The sequence below is a fragment of the Geospiza fortis genome, unplaced genomic scaffold (assembly GCF_000277835.1).
Source record: "Geospiza fortis unplaced genomic scaffold, GeoFor_1.0 scaffold538, whole genome shotgun sequence".
NCBI classification, from domain to species: Eukaryota; Metazoa; Chordata; class Aves; order Passeriformes; family Thraupidae; genus Geospiza; species Geospiza fortis.
Window position 1 is genome coordinate 1,997,887 of NW_005054368.1, and position 22,481 is coordinate 2,020,367.

The 22,481-nt window shown below is 43.8% G+C and overlaps 1 protein-coding gene across 8 annotated transcripts in view; it reads left to right on the forward strand.

Moving 5' to 3' along the window:
- BCAS3 (BCAS3 microtubule associated cell migration factor) overlaps positions 1-22,481 on the forward strand; it is a 292,124-nt gene that overhangs the window by 113,830 nt on the left and 155,813 nt on the right. For all 8 annotated transcript variants that reach the window (XR_004082101.1, XM_031059839.1, XM_031059841.1 and 5 more), the window contains 3 exons: positions 2,627-2,727; positions 5,056-5,252; positions 6,812-6,909. Coding sequence is in view for 7 of the 8 variants with exons in the window: in XM_031059839.1 (XP_030915699.1) it covers positions 2,627-2,727; positions 5,056-5,252; positions 6,812-6,909 (396 nt within the window). In the remaining variant the exon portion in view is untranslated. The remainder of the gene's footprint in view (positions 1-2,626; positions 2,728-5,055; positions 5,253-6,811; positions 6,910-22,481) is intronic.

Below are 22,481 nucleotides of genomic sequence, written 5' to 3' on the forward strand. Positions count from 1 at the left end.
TCTTAATTTGGACAAACATGCAGCCCTTAGAGAAGAGCACGTTGGGAATTTCATATATAACTCTCAATTAAATTGAATTGTGCAAAGCTTATTTCTATAAATGAGAAAATTAAAACCTTTTGGTTCAAGAAATACACAAAACTAAGTAAAACTAATGATTTATTGTTCCCAAATTAAAGCCATAAGTGCACACACTACAATTGAACTGTAGTGGTTCTTTGTTCCAACACTTTTATGCTGCTGAAAGATGATAATTTATAGCCCTTGAAGGAAGAGTTGTCTTAGCTTTAGGTATTTCTTGTATAATTAGCCCATCCAGGAACAAACCCACTGTGTGTTAATTCCAGTATTCCTCCAATGTGTATTTATCTAGGTCTTGCTCACGTGGCAGCAATGTCAATGCAAATTATTTGAGATTAATACAAACTGTTTGTTTTCTTTACTTGTCAGTAAATATCAAGGAGAAGTTTTTAAACAATGGGTGGTGGGGTTTCATACTTATTCATGGGACTGTGTGAATCAGGTCTGGAATTGCAGAGGAATATCAGCTCTGCTGTCTTTCAGCCTTTGCTTTGGCTTGTGTTGACACTTGTGTCTCACAGTCCCTTCTGTGCAGTTCTCCTGGCACTAACAATTAGCACACAAATAACTTCATTTGCAATGTGCTTTTTCCAGATACAATCTTCCTTCAATATCATGGTAACATCAATTCTGTCAGTGCAGAGAAGGGAGCCTTGAAGGAGGACAGAGACTAAAGGTGCCATTATTACTTTTGAGCAGCTCAAAGATCCTTTTTGCCCCTTGCTAAATATTGATGGCAAAACCCTGATTTTTGCTGTAGGTATCAGTCCAGTTTTTCAGAAGTGTCCTTAAATTTTGAATTTTGGATTGATTTAATAAGCAAACTGTAGGAACTCATGTCCTGTCATACTGTACAGACAGAAGTTGTGTGTTTGAATTCTCACCTTAGATTTTTAGTAAGCACTTATTTTTTTGTACTTTTTCACTTTATATTTGTGCATTTTTAGGTTAAACGAACTCAGTTGCAGTCTGATGTTTGATGTGTTTGTTCCAGGTGTAGATGTGAGAACAGAAAAAGTTAAAATTTAGCATAGCTCAGACACAAGGCATTGAATTGATTATTTTAGGAAGGTACAAACCACCTGCAATTGCAGTAAAATTGTGCAGCCAAGGCTTTCTTGCTCCTGCTTTGTGTCTGCACCATTTGTGACTTTTCCCAATGAAAGAGAAATTACAGGAGAACCAGTAAAAAGCATTTGCTACAAAACTTTGCAAGAACTGGAATTTTATTATTTGTTATCCTGCATGGTTGGGAAATTCTTCAGAAATTTAAAATACTCTGTGTTGCAGCATCACAATAACCTCACTGATGGGTGAGAATCTGTTGTAATTTCCAGTGTGAATTCAGATTTTCAAGGAATTAAGCTGGAAGATGAAAGATTACTCCTGAGCTCAGATTCCTGGAAATGTCCTTCCAGGGTTAAATCAATCTCATCTTGGAGCTTGATACTGATGTGAGAGGTGTGTGCCCAGAAAAGGGGGAAAAGGGGCTTTGCATGTTTACACCGTGTTTGTACCTACAATTCCAAGGGCATTTTTAGCTTGGAAAGATTGCCCATATGAACATGTGTAAGAAGCAGCACAGGGATGGCAGATCTCCAGCCAGGATCACTTGTCTGATAAGGTCACTTCTCCCAGCTCACTGCACATTCCCACTGGGAATGGTGGGAGTGGGGATCCCCCATCCCAACCAGCCCCTCCAAACTGCTTCTGTGATAGGTGTGGCACAGAAGTGCTGCTTTATTAAACAGCCAAATGAATGACTGAGGGCTGACCTCAGCTGAGCCTTTATCACTGCTGCCCTGCTGGTGAACTCCCAGGCAGAGCTTTTTCCAAGGAATTCAGCATTTCATCACTCCTGGGTGGAAAGAGTTAATGCTGCTCTCGGAAGCTGCGTGGAAACACAAGACCTGTGACTCCTCAGGGAAAGGCTTCCAGGGCAGCACCAAAACGAATCATTTGTTCAGCTTTTCTGTTGTTTTTTCAAATTTCTTTCTCACTGTAAAGCCATCTTGAATCTGCAGTAAAATGTAAAAGTATTCCCCAAGGGAGAAATACAGCGAGCAGACAGGGGGGATGCTGCTCCCTGGGCTGTGGTTTGCAGCTTCCCTAATCTTGACAGCTCTGGTAGTTACCCCTGGGATAGAAAGAACAAAAAAAAAAAATTCAGATCAGTCCATAAAGTTCCTGTTGCTTTGAAAGCAAAACCATCTGCTGGAGCCATGAAGTTTGTTAGGGAGTTCAGTAACAGGAAAGCCTGCAGTTGATCAGCTGTGCTCTCTGAAACAGGCAGCAGGATTCAGGGAGCCAGGAGATGTGGGGAGCATGAGGGCAGCAGCAAAATGGGTCAAAATAATGGGTTTGTTCTTTGGTTTCAAGTACAAACTTCAAGGAAGAGAAGTGCGTGCTGTGATTCCATATTCATTGTACTGTGAATCCTCAGGAAAACATACATTGCTGTGCCATTAACTTACTTTAAAAGCTTTTTTTTTAAATAAAGCATTTAGCAGTAAGTCTGATTTTGTGTTTTGTGGGTTTTTTCCAGTGGTGCCTCCAGGGAGCCCTGGGCCCATCACCCGGCACGAGTCCTACGACAGCCTGGCCTCCGACCACAGCGGGCAGGAGGATGAGGAGTGGCTGTCCCAGGTAGGCTCTGGGGGCTTCCAGCTCAGCAGAACAGCAGTGGGAGCCTCTGGAAGCAAAATTCCCAACTTTCCTCCAAGTGGGAAGTAACCTTGCAGCAGCCAGGGTGTTGCTGTGTGTGAAACTGAGTCCACTGTGGGTGTGGGTATGGATCTGATGGTGCCAAGGCAGACAGAGCCCCAGCATTCCTGACACACTCACATCCCTGGGAAGCCCAGCAGGAAGTGGGAAGTTTCAGCTGGCAATAACAAGTGACCTGCCTCCCTTTGTCTCCTGGCATGGTCCTTTTAGGGCAGGGATGAAGGAAGTTGGCAGAATGGTGGTGCCTTTTGGGTGGTGACCTTCCTTTGACCATAAAAATGGGCAGTAGCTGGTTTACTTCCTTCCTTCCCTGGTTATCATTTCCTACTGAGAATTCCTGTGACTTCTGGCCAGATATAAATATTCTATTGCTTTAAAACCTATCATGCTTGGTGGAGGATTTTTATATCTTTAGGTCTAATCTTTGTCTTGTTATCCAATCTTGCTTTGTCTCAGTCAATGAAGCTTCTCTGTAAGAACTCAGTAAATACTTGACCATTTGGCTCAGAACCTCAGTGTAAGAATGTAGGTCATGAATAATACACTGAGAATTAGTTCCTGTTAGAAATGAAAGGTTAGAGTTAAATAAATAAATAAAATTTGCAAATGCTCTGGATTTGCCAAAGCAATTACGAGGTACCTGATCCATGGAATTCACCCTGACAAATTAGGTGGGTTTCCTCTGGTTTAAGAACAATGTTGTTATGGGAGTGATGCATTAAATGTGTTGCTGGGTGTATGGCATAAATATGAAATATTTATGGATGGGATTTGCTTCTCCCACTGGTGAATAAATCATACACAGCTTTTTCCTGAAATGAGAGGTTAGGTTTCCACATGGACCTGTCCAGGAGGAGCATTCATTGGGGAATCCAGTCATGTGAATTCATTTACCTGAGGTTTCAGATGTGGCTGCACATTGAGGTGTCTCATTTGTTTGTGCTGTGTCTGATTTCTCAGAGCACAAAGATGATGAAACTTCTCAATCAGGGCAGTCAACAGGAATTTTGTCTCCGAGCTCACTGGGAGCCGATTTCACCTGTAGTTTCCCATCTCTCCAGGACTGTTTGGAGATATTTCCTTATTTTGCTGTTCTGGTCAGACCTCAGGAAAAAAGAGATTATGGTAAACCTACATTATGGCTGTTTGTTTATTACTAATTCTTGGAAGATACAAGATGTCAACAGAACTTAGACTGCTTCAACTTCACCACATCCATCCCTCCAGAAGAGTAAATAAATTTATAAAAGGAAATAAAAATCCCAAGTGATGTCACAGAACAGGGATAATTCTGAGAATGCTCCTGGAATGTTTAATTCCTGCGCAGGAGTGATGAGAGCCCTTGGAGCACAGCAACGCTGGCTCTCCCCGAGCCAGCCACTTCAGATTAAGCCTAAAGTGCAAGGATGTTTTTCAAAATTAAAGTGTTGTTATCAACAGCAACAGCAAGCAGTGAAAAAACACCGCCCTTCACTTCAACTTTTCAATTAGAACAGTGGGTAATGTGTGCTGTCAGTGGGAAGTAGATACAATATGTTTGTCCTGCACACAACAGGAGAGTGAATAGGAACATCTGGCCATAGCCTCAGTAAAATTGCAAAGGCATCTGTTTACCTCTCGGCTCTGTGACACTGATGGTTTCAAGCTTAAAATACACAGATTACTTTATCTGTGGCCTAATTTACGCTGCTACATAAAAGCTACTTGCCTCAGAAAGGGCTGCAGCCAAGCTGAGTTAGGCTGAGCTAAATGCAAAGATGGAAATGGAGCTGCCTGGGCTGTGGTTGTTGTCTGACATGAGCAGAGAACTGACATCAGCCAGGGTTTCAAATTGCTCCTTGAAGATGGAGAATCACTACTAGTGTACATTTGTGTACCTATACAAAAATCTGTTTTCATCAATTCCCTGCTAATTTGCATTTCTGCTGTCTCATGTGGTTGTTTCTAATTAATGGCCAATCCCAGTCCAGCTGTCTCAGACTCTCTGGTCAGTCACACGATTTTATTATCATTCTTTTCTTTGCCTTTCCTTGCTAGCCTTCTGATGAAATCCTTTATTCTATTTGTTTAGTATAAAAATATCATTTTAATATAATTTACATTATAAAATAATAAATCGGCCTTCTGAAGCATGGAGTCAGCTTCTCGTCTCTTCCCTCGTCCTGGGACCCCTGTGAACACCACCACAGAACCCCTGATTACCTGGAGCTGCAGCTCTGTGTTAATCCCTGCCCATATCCCCTCCCGCAGGTGGAAATTGTGACTCACACGGGGCCTCACCGACGCCTGTGGATGGGCCCTCAGTTCCAGTTCAAAACCATCCACCCCTCGGGCCAAACCACCGTCATCTCCTCCAGCTCCTCCGTGCTGCAGTCCCACGGGCCCAGCGACACCCCCCAGCCTCTCCTGGACTTTGACACTGATGATCTCGATCTCAACAGCCTCAGGTAACAATAAAACCAATTCCAAGCTGTCTGACATTTGCTGTGTGTAGGATGTGTCACAGTTTTTATCAGGCTTGTCCAGAGGAAAGTCTTGGAAGAGCGCGTGATGCACCAGTGAGAAAAATCCATCCAGGCCGAGCAGCTCAGATTCCTTTTGCTGTCCCTTCTTGGGCACATGGCAGGCAAAGACAGCACAAAGTCTGCTGGCCTTGCTCAGTGTCCTCTTGCCTTTCACAGTTTCTGCATTGCTTAATAAATTCATTTTCTCAGATGTGAGTGGGAGCTTTGTGCCATGAATTTAGACAGCGGTCAGTGTGTTGGAACAGTAAGTGAACTCCTGGAATGTTTTCCTCCTCCCTGTTTTTATTTTTTCCCACTCCTTTTTTTCTTTCCTTGTAATTCTTTTTCATGTATTTAATTCATCTGGTTTTGGCCATTAGCTGATTTGGAAATGGGGACAGGGGGTGGGCTTAGGGAAGGGAAGGAAGGAGAGTGAAGGTAACTGTGGGTTTACATTTACTGGGGATTTGTAGAAAAGATTTATGCTCCAAGTGTTTGTGTCCTGCCCAGTAACTCCAGATTTAACAAGTTTCCATGCTCCTGACTCTGCATGTGATTTGAAGTCCAAAGTTCTGTGGTAGGGACTTGGATTGTTTGGGACTGCATCTGAAACTCTTAGGAGTAAAGCAAGAGAGATGGATCATATGACTTGTCCCATGAAAAGTGGGCAGATTGTCCTTGGACTGGAAATCCATGGGTTTGAAATGTGTGAATTCTCCTTGTGTGTAATTACTGCCACAAGTAAGGATGTAGCTGTCGATTTTTTTTTAAATATAAATATGAATGCACATGCCAAAAGAAAGCAGAAATAAAAAGAAATAATACAGATCTATGTTACAAAAGGAATCAACTATTACAAATGGGTCTTTAAAATTCTGCCATTGAGGAGGGCAATGGAGGCTTTTTAACCAAGTTTGGGTAGGGTGAGCTTTTTCTTTTTTTCCTTTGAGACTTCCTGAGAGCTCCCATCTGAGCCATTCTTTGGGAATACCCACTTTGATTCTCTGGACAGATTACCCCAATCTCAGCTGCACCAATCAAGGGAAACCAGAACTTTCCAACGGCTTTTAAGCCACTTCACAATGAAATTGCTGCTTGTCCCAGGTGATTCTCGTTTGGGTGGGATTGCGGCCAGGTGGTGGCCGCGAATCGTTTGCCCAGGGAGGCGTGGAGTCACCACTCCTGGACCTGTTCGAAGTAGGACTGGAGGTGGCATTCAGTGCTATGGTTTAGCTGGTGAGGAGGTGGCAGGTCATGGGTTGGATTTGATGACCTTCAGGGTGTTCTCCAGCCTGGCTCACTGTGATTTGTGTGGACTCAGTGCCATGGTTTAGTGGATGAGGAGGTGTTGGGTTGTAGGTTGGACTGGATGATGTTCAGGGTGCTCTCCAGCCTGGCTCACTCAGTGCCGTGGATGAGGAGGTGGCAGGCCATGGGTTGGACTGGGTGATGTTCAGGGTGCTCTCCAGCCTGGCTCACTGTGATGTGTGTGTGCTCCCCAGGATCCAGCCGGTGCGCTCGGAGCCCGTCAGCATGCCGGGGTCCCCGCGGCCCGCAGCCGACCGCCGCGGCGTCTCCACGGTCATCGATGCTACTTCAGGTAGGGACACCCTCATTTTCTGCTCCATATCATCAACCTGCTCTTTGGTTTTGGCTGGTAATATGTGTACTAATTGTTGCCATCAAAGTTGTCCTGATATTCTGCACCACAGGGTAAGTGCTGTCTCATACAAATACTCAATCCTGCCGTAATGATGACTTTTATATCCCCCTCCTCTTACCACTCAAATGTGAAGTTACAGCATTGTGGTAAGGTCTGGACACGTATTTATGTAAAGTTTAACATGAGCTATAGAATGCTAAAAATTGCCTAAACTAAAAAGCAGAACATTTACAAATACTAACACTGAAATGCTTTTATTAATGAATGCCTAAAGCATAGAATATTACAATTCCATCTCGTTTATAGAGTAGCTTTCATTGAAATGTAATCATAAATGTAATTGATTTCTGTGAGCAGTTGGGACAACAGGGGAGTTTATCTATGTTTGTGTAATAGGCACATTTTCACTGCTCTGCTCTGAAAAGAGTGTGTAGATTTAATACTACAGTGGTTGTGTTAATATCAACAGAGTAATAGATGTACTATAAAGCTCTCTGTTCCCCTCAGTGCTGGGGAATAGCCTGTCTAAAGAAACAAGGGCAGCAGCAGAGCTTTATGTTCCACTGCAGCTGTGCAGTGTCTGAGGGTCCACACAGCAGGATTTTGTCAAATAAAATCTCTCACAAGTAGAATTATTAAACACACAGCATTAGTCAAACAGTCAAGTCGGAGAGGATTTTAATCTTCAGTGATTTGAAAATCCCTGGAGACTCCTGATTGGATTGAGGTTAAACTGTAAAAAGAGACTGTAACACATACAGAAAGGGGTTTCTGAAGGTTGGTTTAAAGAGAGTTAAAATAAAAGCTCCTGTTTCAGACTCTGTTTGCTGTTTGAAATAAATGCTGAGTCCAAGATTCTTCATTGTTTGCCAAATGAATTTATTTGGGTATTACAGGATATTTCATATATGTGTTTATAACAGAGTTCAATAGCAACCACATTTACTTTGGATATTGAGAATTGTCCTTTTAAATTCCATTTCAAATATTTAAAAGTTGTTAAATTAATTCCTGTTGAGCTTAGACAAACATCTGGTGTTGGTTATTGAAGGGGAATTTTGTTTGTTTTACTACATGGCAAAGTAATTTTGAAAATAATTGTTTGATACAGAAGAAAATATTAATGCATCAGTTATGAGGTTTGGGTTTTTTTTTTTGCGTAGTTCATCTATGCTTATTGCTCCTAAAAGGTTCCAAGTTGGAATCACAGGAGAGCTTCAGGCTGTATTTGTGACACTTGAGATTCAGAGTGATTAATGGCAGAGCTGTGCCTCACTATCAGCTGATACAGAGAGAGATATCAGCTTTATCAGGGTGGGGATTTTTCCCTCCTGTGTAGGAGCAGTGCCTTCACCTGTAACAGGGATGTGCAGTAATTCTGAAATGTGTTCATTCTGTAACTGCAGCACCTCCTAAAGCTGTGCTCCTCCATCCACAGCAGAAACAATGGACACACAGGGCTGTACTTCCTCCGTGCTGAACAGCTTCTCCTCAGGTGTGGATGGGGCTTTAATATGAACTGACTCATGTGAATGTGATGAAGCCTCATTTGTAATGCCTTTAACATGTGTGTCTATATTAAAATTGCCAAAATCCATTGTATACATTGTTAGGACACTGAAAATATATTTACTGTGCAGCAGTGACTCAGTTTGGTTATAACACTTCATAAGTTTCTTGTAAACAATACATGGCTTTTGTCAGGGACATGCTGATGGCAGAATTTTATTTACTTCATCCAGACAGGTTGGGTTGGAATTGCTTTTTGATTCAGGGGTTTTAGCATCTCTTTGCAGCTTTTGTATTGCCTGATCCTCCCTCTTTCCCATGCAGAACTTAGGGGTTCAGAGCCTACATTGTGTGATGGTTTAGGGGTGTGAATTGTTACAGAGTAAAGGAGACACAAGGTAAATAGATGCACTGGTTTTGAGGTTTCAAACTGTATTTGTAACAGGGCCCAGCAAAGGAATGAAGAGTATTCAATGCTTATTTTCTTCTCCTCCCACCTCTGAGATGTACAGAAAACACCATTAATCTCAGCTGTGGATGGGAAGGGTTTGGTTTTAACACCACTCATGTACAGCATTGACTTTCTGTGTTCCAGTCCACCACTTTGAGTATTCTCATTTCCTGCTCTTCCCATGTTACTGATGTTCTTTATGGAAAAGACATTTTTAGGTTTGAAGGATTTTTAAGTAGGTCATAAATTTCTCCTCCCTGAGCTGAACCAGGAAGTGATTGTTGAGCTCTGGCCCTGCACTGGGGCCTGTTGCACTTTATGAAGATGTTATCTGGAGCTTTGATTGCCTGTTGCTTGGAGATGCAACCGTGTGGCGCCTCTGCTTATCTGACTCATCACTTCTCCTTCCTATCAAAAGACTCCAAGTACGTGTTTATCATCTCCATTATCCTTCTGCCATCCCCAATAGCTTCCTTCCCTCTCCCCCTTTGGTGACAATTCTGTTGTTGCATTTATTAAGCAGTTTGTGTGCTTTTATTTTTTTTTTAAGCGTGGTTTTTTCCTCATGTGTCTGTGAAACTGTGGTGTGCTAAGGACAATCTCATAGGATCACTTGGAAAAGTCTTCATTTAAAAAGTGCAAAACTCTAATGCTGTTAATCAATAATGAAAATTTACAGTGGCATTCTCAAGGTGGGTGGCTGAATCTGTAAATGTTACTTGGATATGTTTTTAAAATGTATATTACAGTTTGGTTCTCTCAACTCAAAATTCTCCTAAGACTCTTCTCTGGTTTATTTTTTTCAAGAAAAGTTTGCAAAAATTCAGTCACCTAAAGCAACTGGACACTTGTCCCTCAATGCACATATTTGAGTCATATGCATCACAGAGAATATGCCCTGAAGGATGAAATGCACTGTAATTCCAGATGCTGCTCCAGATTGGCAGTTGGAAATGTTAAAAGGGGACAACAGTGAGCTTAAATCTCTGTAAAGTAGGAAGCCTTTGGTGATAATGCAGCAGCAGAACCTCTGCACAGGCAGGAGCTGCTCACTGTGTGCAGCAGGCAGAGGGTGTCTGTCTGTCTGTCCCTCCTCCCCACAGGTGCGCTCAGGCTCTGGGCTTGGCTTTGGGTTAAGCCTTAGTGAGTCAGGTTCTGTTTATGAGCCCAGAAATGAAAAAGGAACCTTAAAGAGTCCTCCTGTGTGCAGGTGATGCTGCAGCTGAAGGTCAGATCTTTACACACCCACACCAACCAGAAACCTCTCTGAATTTTCATTCTGTGACCTTTGGAGGAATGACATACATCATATGTGTCACATGTCTGAAAAAACAAACCTGCTGGGGCTCTCTGAATAATGAGTGATGCAGAAATGAGGGGTGTGGGCAGGTTAGGATATCTGTACAGTCAGCTCCGAGCTTCCAGAGCTGGAAAAGCTCCAGGGAAAGGATTTTGCAGCAGTTGCTGGTCAGGGAGTTTGCCCACACAGCTGCACTGAGTGTTTGCCTTCAGCTGCACCCAGGTGTGGGCTCAGGTCCTCAGGTGTGCTCAGTGACTCAGTCCTGCTCATTAAAGAGAAGTGGCTGCATCTGTGTGTCTGTCTATGGAAGGCCTTGTTTGTTCCCTCACACAAAGAGCTTTTGGACACTTACCCATCAGCCAAGTAATGATTTGGTTGCATTGCTAGTGCAGGATGAGGACACTGACAGAGGAATTGTCTAATCGCTTTCTTTGCATCAACCTCTTCCTTTCCTGCTGGGAGGAGGTCACAGAATAGAATCATAAATCTATTTCTTTCTTGCCTAGAATAAATGCAGAAATTGAGTGGGAAGGATTTCAGTGAATGGCATTATTTAATGAATAAAATTAATTTGTAGAAGTAAAAGATCCTGAGGATTCTTTTCTTCATTAATTGTGTGTGGGGTGCGGGGAACTTTAATGTTCTCATCTGAAACCTGGTGAGTGCTGTGCTGCAGGGGGATGCACACATCATTTTTTAATGAAGATTGTTTATTACTGATGTATGAAACACTGACAATACTCAGCTCTCTTCTGGTTACTTCAATCAATGCCCACTTAAAACCAGCTTGTAATTTAGTACTTCCCTCTCTTCTGTGTGTGACTGGCTGGTCATGGACAGAGAGTTCTGCCTGCAGAGGGTTTATGAACAGATGAATTGACTGGGGCTTTGTGGGGGAGGGAGTTGTCCTTTTATTGTTCATCACCACACCTGTGAGGCAGAGACCACGGGACAAATTTTTACTGTCCAGCAATGCTCTCACTTGGAGTTTAATAAACACTTCTGCTGTCACACCTTAAACCATCTGAGCTCCTTTCTGTTGTATGCACAATCAAATATTTATTCCCAAACGCTGTAGAGCACAAAGTGCTGCCTGGGAGCAGTGCAGCTCAGTTATTCAGGTAGTAAAGATGTGTGAATGCAGCTGGCAGATGAAGTCACCAGCATTGTGAATTCCCAGGCTGTCCCTGCTGCCACAGGCAATAAATGCCAGGCTGAGGCAGGGCTGGGCTCCCCTTGCAGGAGCTCGGGTGTCAGGGCTGCTGAGCTCCCTGCCATGAAATGGATCCGGGTGCAGTCCTTGACCTGAACCTGTAATTACCTGCCTGGGATAAAGGTGGTTTGTTGTGGCAGATAGAGATTGCACTCCAGGCTGCACAGGATAATGCTGAGCTTTGAAGGCAAGGAAGGGGTTTGGCCCCTGGGCCGTTCTTCACAGTAATTGAGAGGTTTTAATAATGGGCAGAGAACAAGCTGCTCTTAGGGGGCATCACCTGTTCAGTAACACAGAAAAACCAACCCAGCACTGCTTGGTTTGTAGTTACTCATCCTGTCAGCCTGAATTTACATGACTTTAAGTTATGTTTCTTTCCTGGAATAACTTCTGTGCTGATCCTGTTAATGTATCTATTTAAAATGCTTATTATGTTACCTATTTGCATAACATTTTGTGCATTATTCCCTGACTGGTGACAGCATGTGGGATATCTCAGGTATCTTTGTTTCCTCACATGTGCTCCTGCTCTCTCCATCCAGCTCATCTGCCTTGCTAAGTGTGTGTGTGCATGAGCTGCATAATGCAAAATCCTGGTACTTAGAATGTTTTCAACTTGATTTATTTCATCTAATTTGAGAAAATGTTATCTGATGATTTTTGAAGAGAGCCTTAAGACAGAACTGACTCCACCAGGCTGCAAGATGCCAGTGCAGTGTTCATGATTACATCTGCAAACAGCCATGCCCTATAGACTGGGGAGATGTGAGGAGAAATTGAAATGACCTGACACTACTGATGGGGCACTTGCTGCTGGATCACTGCCTGGACTGGGAAAAGACTCAGCTGCAGGGATCCATGGAGCAGCATTAATGTCTTCAATCACTGGTGGGTGTTTTCTGGAGGCAGGAGAAGTACACTGGAGAGGACAGGCATGGGAGCAGTGAGTGAAAGGCAGCAGAATCATTAGACGCTGATTTAATTTTCCACCCTGTGATGATTGTGGGTGGTTTAGTCAGTTCTGGAGGTGGCAGCTCACTCCCCACAGCACAGTGTGGTGATGTGGGGCAGCTTTGCTCTGCAAGGGACAGAGGAGACTCCTCATCCCAGTGTGCCTGTGGTACAGCTAAGCAGTCTGATAGTGATTGAAGCAGTTTATCTCTTCTGAGATGGTTGCAGTTCAAACCAAACCTGTATCAGCTTCAAAACCACTGATTTCAGTGGTGGGAATGAAAATCAAAACTCAGCAATTTCTAGGCCCTGCTGTGTTGGGTGGAATTTGGCTTTAAGCGGTTGAGGTTCCTGGAGGTGCTGCTCTCCTTGTTCACCTGTCACAGGTGATTTTTGGCCCAGCAGTTCCTGTGTTGGTGTCCCAGCTCCCTGAGGGACCTGTGACCTCCCCAGCATGGTACCAAAGCCAGGGGAGTGAGGTTTTCCTTCCCCAGGAAGATAAGTTGCAGTGGGGCCCCCGGGGCCCTGATAATGGTCCCTGGCACGGTGCTGCTGCTCCCAGACAGTTGTTCCTGTGTCACACAACCTGCCTGACGTGTGTTCAGGGCTCCATTAGTGCAGCCCCTGCAGTGTCTCACTGCTCAAGTGTGAGCCTCCACCTTCCAGTTGGGGAAGGCACCTTCAGTTCACATCAGCTGAAAAATTGCACTGGGCTAGAGCGTGGTGTGAGCACAGAAATGCCATGGGTTTATTTAGGGGGGAAAAATAATCTTGTTATCCTGGGTGTTTTGTGCTAGGTAACAAAAACTCATCCTTAATATGAGATTCTGATGTGCCCCTAATCAATTATCTTTGATTAGCAGCTGTTAATGCTGTGTGTAGGTAGCTTTAAAGCTCTGAAGAAGTGGGAAGTGTTGATTCTAATTATATCTGACACCACAATCTTCTGTGGAGCAACACATGAGCTGAGATTCCCGACGGGCTCCTGTAGGATACAATATTTATTATAGCTGGAGATCTAAGAGCTCCCAGCTACTGTTAAACTTACAAGAGATCCAGAAACCTCAGTGTCTGTACTTGTGTTTTGAGAGATTGCACAGAAATAACACACCACTGGTATTTGCAGGCAGCGTGTGCATTGACATTTCTGCTCTTTTCCTCCACTGCTTAAAGGAAGCATTTTGCAAATCTTTATATTTTTATAAGCTTGTAACGTATTCTAAGCTCATCTATTAATCTAGACTGCTTGAAATGGCATTAAAATGGATGTGCAAATTAAAAGAGTATTTGGATCTTGGAGGGAGTATTGTTTCAAGGAAAGGTTTATTTGTAATCAGTTTATAATAGAGACATTTTTATTTAGTCATTTCATTAATTAGGCTTTATCTTTCAAAGTATTTGCTCACCATTTCCCATGTTTGCTTTGAAAACATCTAAATAGGCTTCATTATTCCTTGTTGCCACTTTGGCCTGCAGTCTCTGTTGGATGTTAATGGTTTCAGCCATCAGGATTCTGGTTCTGATCCTCTTGAGATCCTCCAGCTTGTCCTGCCCTCTATTCAGGAGGTGTTCCAGAACATCAGCCCTTGTCCTCAGGGCTCTGCAGACCCTTCCTTTTGTCTTTCAGCTTCCTCCTGCTGTAATTTTTAATGTAATAGCAGCATAAGCACTTATTTTCACCACTGTTAATCCAAAAGGAGCAGGTTTTAGCAGTTGTCCATTAGAGTGTGATAAGGATGAGTGAGCAGAAGTGTGGATTTGGGGATATGACACATAAAACTGAGCTATTTGGCATGATAAATTAGCCAGGCATTTCATCTACTCCAAGGTGCAGTTTAATACCTTGAGGGTGTTCCAGTCACAGCCTCCTCACCCTGGCTACTCACTGGAGTAAAGATGTTCTCTGCTGGGAATAAATATTTATATTTAAGTTGAAATACAGCCTGTTGGTGCTCACTTGTGTATATATTTTATTGCCTTGGTGACGTAAGGGGTAAAGAAACAGATGGAAAATATTTTGTTTTCCTTAATTATCCCCCACTGTGGGATAGCCATTGGCTTGGAGCTGTGGCTCCTCCCCTGCCTTGGACTCCATCCCTGGCATCACCCCAGTCAGATTTTAATAGTTCTTTATCTGCTGCTTGCATTGCTTTTAACTTTCACTTTTTATTACAACCCAGGCTAAATTGGGTGCTGGTTACTGCTCCAGCTCTGGCTGGAGAGCTCTGAAAAGCCAAAGCTGGTGCCAGCAAGTGACTGCTGCAGAGAGCAGGGAAAGGAGCCCCTGATTGTCACCATCCTCCTCCTCAGCTGCTCTGGGGTGCAAGGAGAGTCCTGGAGGTGCCAACCTCCAGTCTGGGGCTTTTATTCCTGCTTGGAGCGGCCCACCTGGGATGTCCTCCTTCCAAAGGGAGGAGTCTGAGTCTCTTGTCTCATGTGAAGCCCAGCACTCCCTGACTTGAACCTGGTGCTGCTCCCCTTGTGGAGGTGAGAACAAGCAGGGCACACTCAGCAAGGACAGAAAACAGGTTTGGGGTTATTGGCACCATTGTTCTGGGATCTCTCCAGGTGAGAGGTGCTCCCTGAGCCCTGGTGACCCGAGGCTCTGCTCTGTACAGGCCTGGAAAATGGAGCAGGGGAAAAGCAAAAGGTGCTGCTATGAACAACATATGGTTTCTGCTGGAGTTTGGCCACAGATTTAAGGCCTCAGAGTGGATTCCTGAAGCCTTGGTATCCTATCCCAAAACCAACACACAAACCTTTCCAAATACATTTTATAAGCTCTGTGATTGTAATAGTGCTATCAAAAACCCCATGTCCCCAGGTCAGCTGGGGTGCAGAGCATCCTCTCCTGAAATCCCAGGCTTGCCCAGCCTTTCCTCCCTGGCATTTCCCTGCAGCAGCAGCAGCAGCAGGGCAGCCCTTTGTGCCTGGTGTGGAGCAGCCTGGGGCTCTGCACAGCTGCTTGCCCTGGAGCTCCCTCACATCTGCTCAGAGCAGGGCTCCCTGCCTGGCCCTGTGGCACAGCCCACCTGGGCTGCAGGAGAGCTGCTGGCTTTGTGAGGCTCTGGCACAGCTTGGAGGAGTGGGAGTTGGGGGAGCTGCCTCTGCCATCCCTTTTTGTGCTGCCTTTCCTTGGTGCTGTTGGTGTGAGAAATGACACGTTTGTCGCATCTTTCAATTTTGGGACACTGCAAAGAATCCTGACTATTCACTCCAGGAAAATCCTACCTACTTAATTTTACCTTGATGCAAAAAAACAAAAAAGCACTGTTGCAGTAAGAATCTTGCTAGCTCCTTGCAATTCCCATTAATTGAGATTTTCACCTGGAGGTGAGGACAAGCAGGGCACACAGAAAACAAGGTTTCTGTCTTTACTGACTGCTTGTTCTCACCTCCACAAGGGGAGCAGCACCAGGTTTAACTCTGAGGGCTTCATGTGCTCCCTCAGACACTCCATGTTCCCTTTGGAAGGAGGACATCCCAGGTGGGCTGTCCAAGCAGGAATAAAAGCCCCAGACTGGAGGTTGGCACCTCCAGGACTCTCCTTGCACCCCAGAGCAGCTGAGGAGGAGGAAGGTGACAATCAGGGACTCCTTTCCCTGCTCCCTGCCTCTGTTGTTTACTGAGCAAACCACTGAGTACTCTACTTTTTGCCCATCACTTAAAATATATTTTAAAAATAAGGATGATTTTACTTGTGTAAATGGCCATAGATCATCTGCAAAGTTTTTGTGTTGCTGATGGATTTTTAACAAGCAGAAAGTTGCTGTGAGAGAATTTGGAGAAGCAAAAAGTGCTCTGGTAGTCTTTTGGTTTTGGTGTTTGTATTTAAACTCTAGGGAAAAAAACCAAATAAAAGCAAAGCAACACTCAGTATACAGAGAAATGCTTGCAGGGAGCTGCATCTTAGCACTGAAGTTAGATAAAAAATTCACTGTATTGTAAGTGAACCATTTCCCCCTTGATTTGTGTCCAAAATATGAGGAAAAATCTTGCAGCTGCATTATGCATTTTACAAAAGAACATATGCATGCATTTAAATCATTTACATTTCATCTTTGCTTTCTCTTATTTTTAACCCATATTATGGTGAGTGACAGCATGTTTGGAAAACTGAGGTTGAAAGCAAAGTTTAAACTTTGATGCCCAGTAAGCTGAACTGCCAGCAGTGCTTCACTATTTCATGATTTAATTTCAAAGTTTGGCTCACGCTTTTTCTTTCTCTCCAATGAAACATGATTGAAACTTTGTGAATCTGCCTGACCAAAAAAAAAAAATTAAATTCTCCTGCAGTTGGTTTGTGCTGGTCATACAGTTCCTGCAGAGGAAGGTGGTCAGGGCTCAGTGAGATTATTAATTGCAGATCATTAGGTGGTATCAAATATTCTCCATGCTATAAAATGGTTTTTGCTGGGGGCTGAGGAGGGGAAGGTGGAGGGGCACCAGCTCTGCCTGATGTGACCATTTCCAGCACTGCTCTGTTAAACTGAGCTGCTGCCCTCCTGCAGCAGGAGCTGACAAGGAGCTTGGACTGGAGGTGGGATGGTTTCTTTAGTGCCATCAGCAGGCAGCACTCCCCCACTGCTGTGCATGAACAAATAAAATCAGCTTTATTGGCCCAGTTCTGGCCTTTTAATAACCCTTCAGTGAGGGATTGTGCAAGGCGTGAAGGGAGAGCGCCCGCTTGGGTCGCGGCTCAGGGGGGACAGGGACCTGGCACAGGGGACAGGTGAGCGGTGTCCCCTTTGCCAGGGACAGGTGAGGGGTGTCCCCTTTGCCAGGGACAGGTGAGCAGTGTCCCCTTTGCCTGGGGATCATGGAGCTGGGCTGTGCAGAGCAGCAGCACCATGCAGAGGTACCCAATGGTGCTGGACACTGGGGTTTGTCACCTTCCCCTTGTCCCACAGAGCTGCCCTGGTGTGGCGCTGCCACCAGAGAGGTGACAGGACACGATGGCACCCAGAGCTGCCCTGGGAGGAGCCAGCCACAGCCTGGGCTCTGTCACACAGCCAGAGCTTGGGTCCATTGCTGCCTCTGAGCCCTGGGAATGGCAGGGCCAGTTTGACACACGCAGAGCCACAGGGTGTGCTTGTAAATGTAGGTTTGAAACCGGGATATTTGCAATCATCTCTTGGATTTAGAGGATGTTTCATCCCTAACAGCTTGCAGAAATTTTTCCTCATTGTCTTCACCTTCCACAAGAGTTAAACTTCCAGTTCTTAATTTACTTTGCTGGTAAAGATTGACTTATAATTGAGGATGTCACGTGGAGGACCTGTAACTTATTTGTATATCCATCCTTGCATGTTTAAAACCAAGTCAAGAAACTAATGAGGTTACAAAAATATTGCTGATCCTGAAGCAAATCCAGTTGGAGAACATATGCTTTGGTTTTACATTTCTGCCTGTAAAAGGTGACATGTCCCGTGTTTGTCATTTAATTTAACATTCTATATATTTTTAAACGGCTGTATGATTTGAAATCTCCAGATGCCAGGCTTTGTGCTAAATGAGGTTGACAGTTCAGTGATGTGGAAGGCCATTATCTCACCTTTGTGCCTCTAAACTGGAGCCACTTGCCTTTGCCTGCTCATAATGCATTTACTGCCTTGCAGCCCAGGAATTTTTAACACCTATTGAAAGCATTAATTAGCTATGCCACACTGATGAGCACTTTAAGTGAAAAGCAAGAATTGATGCTGCTCTTTGGGTTGGTATTTCTCCCACTTCAGAGGATAAGGAGTACCTAGAGAAATGAAACCCCCATATCCTCAGCACACTGAAGCTCTGAAGCCCTGACTGTGCCCTGGCCATCAGCACAGTGACAATGCCACATCTGACCTTCTGTCCCCATCCCATCCCTGCCTGTGCCTGGAACATGAGGCCATGTCCTGATAAACAGCTCTAAATGGCTCCATCCCTGCCAGCTGGTGTTATCTATAAACCAATAAACCAAAATTCAGCCTTTTGCATCCCATTACTGCTGTCCTGAGTCAGCAGGTCTCAGATAGGATCCTTTTTCTCTTGGAAAAGGGATAATCATGACTTGGCCTGTTGAAGTTCAGTAATACAAGAATAAATGTGTCAATTGGATCTTAAAGCTCACCAGCCTGAAACTCTGCCTCTTGTCTGATGGGGCCTCCAGTGCCTTTGATCACCATTTTCTCCTCTTTCTCAGCAATCTTCTTGGTTTTCCCCATTTTCCTGGGCCCTTGTGGCAGTGTTCTGTGCAGATCCCAGCTGTGCTCAGGCACCAGAAGGTTTGTATGATTAGTCAGCATTTGGTTCCCATATATAGCACAAGTATGTCTGGAGAAAATATCCTTATACATATTTGCAGGCAATAGGATCAAAGCCCTCTCTAGGTTCTCAGCTTTAATTTATCTCTTCTTGCTTGCTGTAGAAGGAACATCAAATGGAATCCATGTTTGCAGGAGGGAAGGGAGCACTTTGCTGGGTAATTTTGGGAGCAGCATTCAGCCCAAAGCTTCAAATCCTGCCCTTTCTTCCTCCATAGCATTGCCAAGCTCTGAATTTTGGGCTCTGTGCCTATGTTTCTACTCAGCTGTGCCTTCTTTCTTTCAATCCTGGGACCTCTCCCATTTTTGTTTCATTTTCCATCAGTTTTTCTTGCCTCCAGTCACAGCTGCTGAGCACATCTTCACCTTTGTCACGGTGTTTTCTGTAATTCTTAATCCCTGTGTTGGCTCCTTTTCTGCTCTAACACATGCCCAGCTCACACCCTGCATTGAAGGAATTCTTTTTCCTGTCTCATCTTTGGAGTTTTTTGGTAAATTCCCCCAGCCTCTCTTCCTACTCCTGGTACCTGTCAGTATTTGCCTGGAGAAGTGGCTGCCCCATCCCTGGAAGTGTCCAGGGCTTGGAGCAATCCGGGGTAGTGGAAGATGTTCCTGCCCATGGCAGGGGGTGGGGATTGATGATCTTTAAGGTCCCCTCCCACCCAGACCATCCCATGGTTTGATTTACTCCTCCACAAGAAGCAAAGATCTAGAAAGTAAAATCTGAACCTTTTCCAGATCTCCATTCCTCCTCCAGGTGTCAGCTCCCAAAGCTGGGACCCACCAGAAATGTGAGGACTGACAGCTCCTGGAGCTGGGTCTGGGTGAGGAGTTCCCTGGGCAGGTGGATGTTGTGGTGTTAGGAATTTTATTTATGTCAGCTCCATTAGATCCCTATTTCTGTATCTTTCTTTAGATTCTCACAGCAGCAGTTTCTAAACCTGGCTGTTTGTGCAGTGTGGGCACTGCTGGAGACAGCCAGAGGTGACTGTCATTAGTGAAGAAGCAGAATATTTTAATTTCACAAATCCTGTAACATTTTCATCCAGGGAAGTTCTCTGCATTTTTAGTAAGTGAGGTAAACCAAGACATTCGAGACCTTTTTACATCACATTTTCAGAAAGGCCTTTTTTTTTCCCCTCCTGATAGAAGATCTGCATTAAAAAAACCCCACATAATTAGTTTGATTTCAGTCATCTACTCAACATTTCTAAGGCACTTGCCAAATGATCCCAGGTGTGGGATTGCAGCAGGTAATTTCCTGCTCTGTATTTTTGTGGGTGATTTTCTGGGTTAGAAGATGATATCAGCTCACCTGGCCCCTCAGTGACAGAGAAATCCTTTGTTTATTCATTTAGTAGGCAGATTAACCCTAATGAATCTGGCTTCCTGGAAATAGATACAGGGGACAATGGCAGAGTGAGGAGTGGGGAGAAATGGGGCAAATTCCCTTTTCTTTCTTCACTTGGAAATAATGGTGGCTTTCAGAGAAGGGTGTTTTAAATCCAAAAGGAACGTGAAATATGTCAGCCAGAAATTCTTCATTTTGAACAAAAACTTTTCTTTTGTGCCTCAAAGAGCTGCTGGGGCTTTTCTTAGTGTGCCTGCTACAATTCTGCCCTGCTGATCCTGTTGGAATGTTTTGCCCTGTCAAAAATTAAGATAAAGTGAGCATCTGAGGTACTGACATTTCATTGTTGGAGGATCTCAGTGTGTATTCTGTGGAATATGATGTATTTGTTAATTAATATTAATATCTGTGAATTAGAAGTTCATCATATAATCTGTGTAAATAAATCATCAATTATACAGCCAGAGGAAAGCATTGGAGTCTTGATGGCTGAAATAATTTTATTCTTTATGGAAATAAAGCTGTGGAATGTGTGTCAAGGTGTGCATCGTGTTTCTGTTACCTGAGCAGCTGTAGTGGGCAGGGGGCAATGCCCATACAGGGTTAAGCTGGACGTTTTCCTTCATTTTCAGCTGTCCTCCCATCTTGAGCTGGCTCAGGAAAGCTTTGAGGAGCATTTCAAACAGCTCAGTTCCTCCTGTTCCTGCTCTGGGCTGCACCCAAGTGTTCTGCACCAGGCAGGAAAGGCTGTGCCACGTTTGTTTCAATAAATGAGCAGTAATTTCTCAGCTCTTGCTGACATCACACTGGGCTGGTATTCACAGCACAGTGTGAGAATCTGCCTGGAAAAGCAGAGAACCCCAAAGCCCTCAGAAACAGAGGGAAGGATGGTCACTGGCTGCAGGGATATAAATCAGTGGCGTTACAGGCACAGTCCCTGCACTATCACTCAGTTTATGTTTGAACAGCATGAATAAATTAACTTATTCCAGCTCAAAGAGGGAATAATGCCATGGTGAATTAAGCTGTGTATATGTTACTAATTATGTATTTTTTAATGCAGACACACGTTAAACAGGCAGGGTTTGAAATCAGGGGGAAACCTTGTTGTTTGCTAGCTCAAATCTCTGCTGGAAGCTACCAGTCAAAGTGTAGACATGAGTACAATGAATGATTTGGCTGCCTTTGAGAGAGGAGCAATTTCTTGCATTTTTATGTGACTGGTACTCGAGATACATTATTCCCAAGACATGGATGTGTAGACACAGATGTGAAAATCTCTTAACTTCCAACCAAACTTTTCCAGATCTTATCGCTATAATTTATTCTTTACTCTCTGTAGACTTGAAAAAAAATGTCTTCTTTCACATAACTTTATACATTGGAGGGAAAGGAAAGTTTTGTTCTACCACATGGAAGTGTTGAAGATGGGATACTGTTGGCTTTAACACGCTGACTTTTGTAGTTGCCTGTAAAAACTCTAGAGTTTCAGAGGGGAAGTGAAAAAACAGAATTTACCTTTCCACAAAGAATAAAAGTTTCCATTGTTCCTCAGTTCCATCGCTGAAAGCACAAGCAGGCAGGAACAGATAATTTTTTGGATTTAACATCTATACTTGGGTATGTGTATATGTGCATCAGGCAGCAATAAATTACCAATGAATATGTTTGCTTTGTATGGAGATTGTTTTATCCTTCTTAAAGCTACTATTTATATAACCTTTAACCAAACAGAGAGTAGCCAGAGGATTTTTGAGAGTGAGAACTGTTTTTCTGCCTGGGGTGGGGAACAACTTGCCCCCTCCCCTCCCCTCGTGCAGCAGGGACTCACCACATTGACGTGCAGACAATTTGCCAGGGATTATTTTCTTTTTCCTTCTGCACGTGAAAGCTCAAAATAGATACATGTCACATTAGGTGTCATTAAAACAGAGCTTGTGATAACTAAATAATAAATGGAGTGGTACCTAATCACTTTCAGAAGATGTTGACACAGTTGCCAGAGACGACTGTCGTGGAGAGCCCTTGGAAGGAGCAGAGACTGTCTGTGTTGGAGGGTTTTTTTTTCCTTTTAGTGGAAACCAAAGGACAACAGTCATTATATGATTCTGTACTTTAAGTATTTTCATAATCCAACATAAATTGGCCCACCCAAGGATTATGTCTGTCTTATAAGGATGTGTTTATATAGTCATTGGGTGAAAGATTGCAGAAGTTGAACCACTAGTTTTGAAAGTTGAGCCAGACCAGGAAAAATCAGGATACAATTTGGCACTTATGGAGACTAAATGATTTCCTTTTTAGCTGCTGATTTCTACTGGGAAATGTATCCTTGGACTGAAAATTGCATCCGGAAAAATGTTTATGTAGTGTTTTTCAAATGACTGATTATTCCTCTAACCTTTAACACGCACTGTGTGTGATTTTCTTCC